Source organism: Dioscorea cayenensis, chromosome 17, assembly GCF_009730915.1.
Source record: "Dioscorea cayenensis subsp. rotundata cultivar TDr96_F1 chromosome 17, TDr96_F1_v2_PseudoChromosome.rev07_lg8_w22 25.fasta, whole genome shotgun sequence".
Classification (NCBI taxonomy): domain Eukaryota; kingdom Viridiplantae; phylum Streptophyta; class Magnoliopsida; order Dioscoreales; family Dioscoreaceae; genus Dioscorea; species Dioscorea cayenensis.
The window spans coordinates 7598553-7608336 of record NC_052487.1 but is presented as its reverse complement, the minus strand read 5'-3'; the positions used below and the strand labels follow the sequence as shown (position 1 = coordinate 7608336).

At 34.6% G+C, this 9784-nt stretch overlaps 1 protein-coding gene across 1 annotated transcript; it reads right to left on the bottom strand.

The window, feature by feature from the left end:
* Positions 1 to 1906: 1906 nt before the first annotated feature.
* Positions 1907 to 9783, bottom strand: LOC120281085 (MAP3K epsilon protein kinase 1-like; the record flags this gene model as incomplete). The annotated part of the gene is made up of 13 exons (XM_039288015.1): positions 1907 to 2338; positions 2605 to 2719; positions 3308 to 3714; positions 4980 to 5114; positions 5197 to 5594; positions 6032 to 6912; positions 7000 to 7083; positions 7169 to 7260; positions 7393 to 7476; positions 7595 to 7774; positions 8826 to 8870; positions 8995 to 9312; positions 9685 to 9783. Coding segments are annotated over 13 exons (3015 nt in total), but the record flags the coding sequence as incomplete, so codon positions are not given.
* Position 9784: the final 1 nt, after the last annotated feature.

The following is a 9784-nucleotide window of genomic DNA, read 5'->3' as shown; positions in this document are numbered from 1 at the left end:
ATATTTATTTTCAATGTTTTCTGATGTCCTGAGAATTCATGTGAACAAAGATCTAAAAAAATTAAAAAAAATTCTGTTATTTCTTGTTGGAATATTTGGCAGTCAATCATAAAACTATATTATACTTAAATGCAATATAAATCTCAATCAAAGTAGAGTTTGGGAATGTCTCATCTCTAAATAAATTGGAAAGTAGACAAATGTAGTGGTTTGTTAAGACCAAATTGATTGATCCAGTCTGAAAGCCTACCTATAAAAATAAAAAATAAATAAATAAATAAAGAAATTAAAATGTTTGAAAGGAAATTCTTCATTCTGACAAGATGTTGATTGAGCCCACTACATGCGGCAGTTCATACTTAACATGAAAATTGTTATTTGAAACATTCTTACTTGGCAAAGCTCCTTAATTAAAGTTTTTTTTTTAGTACAAATAAATATATTATATGATTGAAATAAATAGATAACACTCCAATATTCATTATTTAAAAACTAGTGAGTTCAATTGATTAAATAAATATTAATTTCAATTTATATAAATATAAATCCCGTTTCATTTTTATTTTATTTATTGGTTATCCGAGATAAGAGTTAGAGATTGAGAATTATAAGATGGAAAGTCAAAAATTAAAGATATTTTATCTTCTTTATTTATTACATGTCTTTTTTTTTATTTATGTCTTTAGGAATTATGCAAGTTTTTTATATTTATGAGTTATTCTTTGTCTTTTCTTATTATATAAATTATATCTATAGATATATATATAATTTTTAAAATAACATATGTTGACATGATAAAATGATAAAAATTGAAGTGACTTGGAAGAACTACTGAAAGACCTATCCATTATATGAAAGACATAAACATTACGTCCTGATTTTATAATAAATATTTTGACAATTTAAATGTGTCCCAAAACTTTGAGAATTACATGTATACTTTCTTACATAATCAAATACCATATAAATATGGGCCATGTGCATGTAACTCCGTTCTCTCTCATAAATGTTCTACCATGTTAGCAACATTCAAGAACACAAGATGGACGAGGAGGGATTGGGACAAAAAAATACAAATAAGGGATAGAAAAAAAAATGATGAAAATAACTTGCTCAAGAAAAAACAGAGTTGATTTTATCATCCATGTATGCTTTAACAATCACATTGATGCTGACAAAAGTAAACATTAGTTTAGAATGAAATAAATCTATAATAATGATAATGCAGGTCATGATTACAGGCTGAATGTGATCCTAAAATGATACAGAGTCACAGAATTCTCATCCTACTGTTACTCTCCAAACTACAAACAATTCATGTCAAATGTGTCCAATTGTCTCTGGTCTGAACCCCATTCATTCAGCCACACTTGCCCCACAAACAAGAACTCTATTTTGGCATCTAACCATCAATCCAAGGAGCAAAAAAGAGACTCAGATGGCACACACTACTAGTATATACAACTACCCATAAATAATGCAGATGGATAAGACTGATCATAAAGGGAGTTGTGACATGGCACAGAAAAGTATGTAAGGAATTAAAAGTATTCACATTTGCAATCTAAGCTATTTTGGATTACTTCTCAAGTGTGGCTTATGAGAAAGAGATTTTGTTGGTATAATATATAATAATATATATGTTTGCCCCTGGTTAAAATAGTCAAAGTTAACAAGTTTAATTATATGAACAAATTATAGATTCAAGTGATACATGATGCTAATCAAACCTATTGACCATTCTCTTACAATTCCTTGCAAAAATGTTAAAACACCAGCAATACTGTACCTTATAATTCCTGTTTTAAAGTCCAAAGAGCCCTTGTGATCTTCTAGAATTTGGAGAAGAAAAACAGAGTCAGTGGCAGCATACCAAGAATACTAATGTTGAAAATACTGTTCTAGTCATGATTGTTTAATTTAAGACGCAATAAACAAGAATAATTTAGAATTTCAGGCCATAGATATATTTAAGTACATGGCATAATTTTCCAGGCGCGGATGTACAAATCTTGGTTAGAAAAAGACTGCACCATTTACATTGACCGCAAACCTTGCCTGAAAGAGAAAACTGAGCCCCTAAAAAACCTAGATTTTCTAAGGATGAAATAAAACAACAGAAAAAGACAATAGAAGAATAATTACATTTCCTAACACAGATTTACAAAACGGTATTTATATGAAGAGCTTTAAGCAATGATGTGGCCATTTGTTTGACTAAGACTTGGCCCCCAGAGCGCTGCCCATCTCTCCGTTCTTCAATCAGGTTTTGTAGCTTTTGCGGAAGCTCGTTCTCCACAATGAGTTGTTTAGGTCGAGGATGATGCTCATAAACAGCCTGCAGAGAAAGGAATAAGTCAGAAACAGAATGCCAGTACTTGAAAAATTATGCTGCAGCTCAAAATTATGGTATGATAATGCAAAGCAGGAAGCTTAGTTATCCCCTCCACCACGGCAATCTCAAGTATTATATCTGCTCAGACAAGCAACCTCAAATAAATATAATTTTATTCTTTATCCTCTGAGAAATCAATAAGTAACTAATGATGTAAACCATACAGCATTAATCCAAATTAATAAGTACAGATGAGAGCATAGACCAACCTTTATTAGTTTGAGCAGATTAAGACGAGCTATTGCATCTTGATGGTCAAGCCTTGCTATGAGCAATGTTGTCAAACCATTGATTGCCATTGCAGTATTTATTCGGGCAGATTTCCTGCATTTAAGAAAAAGAGAAAAAGAAGCAAATTTTATCAAATAAGAGGAACAAAAAAAAAAACAATAGATATTGAAGAAATTTTAAACTAATGAGAAAGCGGCTAAAACCACTTATCAGCCCAGTAGAATAACCGTGAATTCAACCCACTAGGTTCCAATTTGTCAGTTTATTCTTCTACATTTTATAGGAATCAAGTTTCTAATGAACAACTAATCAATTTTCTAACAAACCACTAATTAGTACATATTGGCAGAACACCAAATAACTTTCACGTGGCATGCTTTGTTAGTGCTGAGACCAGGGAAGCAACGTTGCATGTGGAATTGATGTCTTATAAGCTCTACATCAGCAAAATTGAACTAGTTGGTAGTGGTGCCACATTTGCATCATGAAGGATATGTCAGTTACAAAAAAAATGTACCAGATCAAAAATATGGGCAACATAAAATACTAAGATGCAATTTCAGCAAATTGCAACTCAAGAACCTTATTAATAACCAACTCAAATTATAGTGAGTTAAGTGTCATTTATCAGAAGAGGGTCAAATTTATTTGTGATGGGAATAAGGCGGTTTGGGGACTTACGTGATGATTTTTAAAAATGGCTCCAATATGTGCACAAAGTACTGTTCAGGGCAGTTCTGGAAAAACTTCACTAATTTCTGGATTGCTTCTTTCTTCAACAATGCTTGTTCTACTTTCCTGTGATCATTATCGTGAGCCAAGCAGACTGCAATGGAATCTAATGCCACCACTGCCCATGCTTCATCCTCCAAAAGGTTCAAGTACACATCCAGTCCTCCATGAGCCCTTAACTGCTCCCTTGAGTTACGAGATGCATGGGCCATATCACAAAGTAAAGGAAGCGCATTCTGCTTCAGTGGAGAATCTGACTCAATAAAATTCATCAAGTGTGGAATAATTCCATTTTCAGCCGCTTGCTCCTGTCTTCTCTTATTTATCTTGCAGAGGTTGAAGAGAGCATTGAGAACCTTCAAGAACAAAAAACATTAGGAGGAATGGTGATTGAACACTGGTAGAGTATCTTTTAAAAGAGTTCCTATTACAACAGTAACCATTATGTCGAGCAATCGCAAAGCAAACACTGTAAGCACAAAAGTTTGCCTGATCCCTAGTAATAATGCTTCAGCATGCAGTTTACACAAAAATCCAAGCTATTAAGCCCAAAATTGTGTATAGACAAAAGATTCTCTTGCCTATCTGATCAAGTTAGATAGCAAGTTAATTAAACAGTTCTAAAGAAACCATGGATGCCCATCTTCATACAAGCTTACAAAGCAGAGTTGGAACTTGTTGCCTGCCATCACTGTTGAAATTATTTGCTGGCATATTTTCATGGCCTATCTATGCTTTGGTAGCTTATGTTTTCTTCAACATGATTCTGTCACTTCTCAACATAATGAATCTAAGGTTTTGTAAGTTTACACTCAAGCGTATAAAGTAAAAGAGCAAGCTGAGAAGTGGCTCAAACCATGCCCATACATTACGAGATGCAAGCATTTGACAATAATCCTAATGAAGCGCATAAATATATGCAGCGGAAGGTTGTTACCAAAATGTTCATGTAAGTCAATCAGGCTTTACTGTAAAAAAAATCACTAATGATCAAACACCCCTTTAAATTACCTATAAAAGGAATCTGTGCACATTATATGTGATGGTACAACATTTTATTATTTGTAACATAGAAGGCATGATATCCAACAATAAAGCGAGTTGTATGCTGAATATAAGCCCTATGAGCAAACATTTTGGCATCCTCCTATTCACACAAATGAACAAAATGAATACAAACGAGGAATGAATCCACTTAAAAGATTTATGAGGATCATGTACACAACACACCTACAAAGCCTAGCCCATGTAAATTTCTTTTGGACACAGGACAGGACCAAGAAAAGGCATCCAAGAGCTAAATAAAAGTCTTAGGCTATTCTTCTACATGCATTATGGACATAATGCATGTAGAAGTACAGGATGCATGCACAAAAGTACAAAACGTTAGAGAGAGATCCAGAACAAAGGATGGCAGTTAAACATTATCTATGTGCAATTTGAGAGACTAGACTAAGCAGAGCTAATGAACACATAGTACATGAAAAAATGCATAGAAGAATCAGATGCATGCAAAATTAGAATTCAAGAACAAAAGACAGCAGTTAAACATTATGTACAAACAAATTACTAAAATTTGAGAGAATTGAGCGATCAGGGCAATTGAATACATGGTACTCACTTCATTATGTATTTTGAAGACAAGTGGCCCTTCATGGAGCTCCAGATTTGGAATCAAATATTTGATTGCATCAGCACGTTGAAGATTTTCTAAACAGTTCGGGTCGGTTGACAGATAATTGATACACATCAAAATCTAATCAAAAGCAAATTATATTACTTAAGTAATGGGTAATAAGAAATTGAATTTTAGTTAGGTCATGAACAAACAAACTCACCTTCAAAAGAATTGGAGACTCAATCTTATTGAACATCTGAAAAAGGCGACTAAGCAAGCTTTGGCTGCACATGTACGACTTCACAATAGTGTCAGCTTGTGCGAACTCCAGCAACAGATCAGCAACTTTTTCAAGATATTCTCTTGCCACATCAGCATTCAGTGATGAGACCATTTGTGATAATAATCCAGAGGATGTTGTACTCCCTGGTCTTGCATTCAGAACACCAGAACCAGATAGCACACCGGATGCTGTCTGAGATGCAACTCCAGAGGTTGCCCCTTCATTAGCATTTGCTGACCCAGCATGCGATGGCAAAACCTTTTTACTTGATGTTCTATTGGGATACCTCATATTGGCATCAAGGGTCCCATTTTCCCGTCCATGCTTGGAAACCTCTGCAGAGAATAGAAGATAATTTGACATAATTAATTAAAACCGAAGGGATAATGAAGTTAAGAGCCTGCAAATGGTCAGCAACAAATCATCAAACAATAGACCATTATATAAAATCTATACCGACTGATATTATCTAATTTAATTCATGCAAATTCATCACTATTTGATCTTGCTTAATACTTGTTTACATAATAAATTTGCATAATCAAAATATGTCACGGTTTAAACTATCACACATTTTGATATCCCGCAACATGGCAAATTGAAGCTTGAACCTTCATGATAGCACTAAGGTGAATTGAGGGGTAAAAGTATAAATATGGCAAACAGATGCCTGTATTCATAAAAATTGATGGCCTAGTTGTAAACGAGCAACTAGGGGATCTGTTCTGTCAAAACTTTTGCTGTACGCACAACACATGCACAACAAATTTACCTGCAAATTCTGCCATCAGAAGGTCAAGTTCACCATTTACTTTTCTTTCAGTTGTAGCATGTAAAAGTGGCAAGATGTTTTCATGTCTTTCCAATCCAGAGAGGTGGCGAACATAATCAAGTTGTCCTGAGACATGTCGAGAAGGCGGCTCCTTTTCCAACAAGCTAAGAAGCGGTCGAATCTGGTCATTCTGAGGCCCTAATGCACTAGCAGATACATTGTTTAAATTTGAGGTGCAATCAACACTTCTCCGAGGAATATCGGTAGAATTTCTGCAAGCGGGGTTAATAGCTCTTTGCTGCCTAGATAAATCAATCTCAACCCGAGAAACATCAGGCTTCCATAGACCTAAATGTTCTTGCTCTTTTGATGTGGTAGCAGAAACTCTGTTCATTAAAAGTCCGGTATTTTCAGTAGCACCCTCTAGAAGTCTAGCAGTCACCGAAGCTTCAATGTTAGCATGCCCTTGGTGAGACTTATCTTTATCACCAGAATACTGCTTTGTATCCAACAAATTAACATCTGGTCTTTGTGGGTGGGATGCCGAAGTGGGTAATAATTCTATATTGCCAGCTGATAAAGGATTTTCAAGCCTGACCTTAGATGGGTCAAGTTGACCAGAGTTGGAAGCTGGGGCTTCAAATTGTGCAACGAAATACTGATTAGAAGGATCCAGCAGACCAGATCTTGATCGTGGAGTTGCATTCTGTGGAATGGGCAAGGAGGCCAATCTTGTCGCTTCATTCAAGTTGTGAAGTGTGTTCACTAGCCTAATAAGTATACCGTTCTTTGCAGCAATTCGACAGAAGTCATTCCTAGGAGTAGAGTGCTGAAGTTTAAAAACTTGCCACATGCCATCAATAGCAAGATGGACCATTTCCCTGATAATGTAAGCAGAGTCATTCCATCTGTAGAAATAATGGGACTAAAAAATTGAGCCCTCATTAGCAGAGATGAGAGTTACAGACCTATACTTTGCATAATCAGCCTCAAGAAAGCCAACCAAAACTGGTATACCACGACAAGCAACAAACATTTGTAAAGTCAAGATACTGTATGAGGGAGGAAATAAGTTAGAATAGTTTCCCTACAAAGAGATGGACAGTTAATTTCATTAAAATCATGTGCAATCTGAACCTTGACTGGCAAAGTTGCTGAATAAAATAAGCTGCTTGCATCCGAACTTCCCGAGGACGATCATGAACTGCAAAGTTCATGACGAGAGGAATCTGTGATTTCATATTCCAGTCAATATCAGAAATTATCACAAAGTTAAAGCCTCTAGTTGTAAAAAACTACATACAAAATGAAGTAAAGCATTCCTTTTCTCAATGAATGACATAAATAAAAAAAAGTCTCACAAGGCCAATCAAACAAGCATTTTCTTGAAAGGAAGGGTTATCTTTGATGATTAGATTGATAACTTGGAGAACTGAAGATATAACCTGCAAAAAGGCAAAAAAGAAAAATGTTATCATATTTCACACAGATTTTCGATCAAAAGAAATCTGTAAATAATATAATTGATGCTAAATCACAAAACAAGCAGATTGCAAAGCATACACGATTTTTTGGAACATCAAGAAGTTCCATTAGTGGAAGCAAGCCATACTGGGACATGAACACATGTTTCTGCTCTGGACGTTGCATAAAGAAAGTAAACAGCTTCTGGCACGCTGACAAAATTCTATCTTCAGGGACATCCGGCTTCAATAATCCAACTAACTTGCTAAATTCTACAGGCTACACAGAAAACAAAGCAACATAATTGGATTGTTACACCAGAAAGACAATATCCAAGACAAGAAAAGGATGCTTTAATGGAAAATTTATATATTTTCCACCAAGTACACATAGAGGACATAAATATACATAAACAGCGAATTGATTGATAAACTGAATCAAAAAAGCAAATTCACTATACCAGCCTATAATATGGCTGAAGAGCTCCATTAGCGAGCCACTTATAATAGATTTTTCATAACCTAACGTATTGTATACATACACAATCTTCAATGTAATGGAATACAATTCCCAACATAAGTATTACTCAAAAGTCAAAACTACAATTATCCTGATTGTTTTGGTTCATATCTGAAAGTTCACTAGTCATTCCTGTCAAAGTATGCACCACACCAGATGAGAATAAATTGACTTAGGAAGCATTTCATATTTTAATTTTTCTACTAGCAATTAGCACCTTAATAAAACCTTCTTACCTTTATATCAGCTATGAACTATAAGGAAATTCATAAATTCAAAGCAGCATATCTGGTCAGCATTTGCGATGTATTGCATAAACACCTATTATAGCACCTTAATAAAACCTTCTTACCTTTATATCAGCTATGAACTATAAGGAAATTCATAAATTCAAAGCAGCATATCTGGTCAGCATTTGCGATGTATTGCATAAACACCTATTAATATAAACTTCACTAAGTGGCAAAAAAGCGGTTACCCAATGGCAAACTAACATTAAAATTTTGCAGTAACCCTAGTTTTTAACCAAAGTGGAAGCAATTGTCAATAATTAACATAAAATAGCCACTTAGAATTATTTTACTTATTATGGCAGACCTGCACTTCTAGATGTGACCATAATATCAAAACCAAGACTTGGAAGGTGACAATGATGATTAAGAAACCAATACATGCACATTCTAATAAAATGAGGTATTAGCAAACTTTTTATCCCCTTTCTAAAAACCTATGGCATGTTAAATATTCAACAAAGAAATAGCACATCATTTTCTAGTTAAAAGAACTATTGACTACATGGAAAAGTGAGCACCTGTAAGGTGAAAAGGTTGTCTGCAGGTAGATTTTCATCAAAGACCTGTCAAATAAAAAAAAATTCATCATGTCTCTAAAGTTAAAAATATATTGCAAGAAAAAAAAATTACACAGATATCTGCTACATTTTAATTAAAATATTGAGGAACCTAGTGGTAGCCACATACCGTACTATCAATATCAATCCCATCCTCCTGAAGAACACCCATAACAAACTCCAGAAGCTTTCCACCATTTCTCTGTCCAGCATCATTTTCCATTTGTTTCTGAGACATCCTAGCTTTAAGAGTCTTAGCCAAATCACTTTGCACACCGTCTAACAGGACGGAGTTTCCTTGGTCAATGGTAGAAGTTGAGGCTCCAGATACTTGATCCCCATGAACTTTGTCTAGTGGTTGAAATAGGTCATCAAGGGAAGCATCCCCTGGTGTGTCACTAAACCTACCCAGTTCATGATCCCCAGATACAACAGATGGTGTCATAACCTACAATGCAATTTTAAGCAAATTAGAATTACTGACCAAAAAAGAACAAAAATAAAATGGCATAGAGATAAAAATCACGTGCATAACATAACCTTAATTTAGCGGGTGTAATTATCATCTTAAAGCAAATAAGTACAAGAAAAACAAAGGAAGAAAATATGCCAAGAAATGACAAGGAACATTGCCACTTAGTTATTTAATACCAAGACTTCCCCAATGTTGGTTCATTTATGAACAACACATTTTAGAGTACCATGACAATTACTGATACAGGAACTAGACAATGATATTGCATCGTACTGAAAAGCAAATCATGACAAAACTTTATTGTTTAAGTCAAAGTATATACATAAACAACAAATCCAAAATTACCTTCTGCGAGTTGATATTTTGGATTCCAGATCCAAAGGAAAATAAGGGTTCATTGAGAACAGAACTTCTTTCAGTTTCAGGTTTGATCTTAATAGAATTC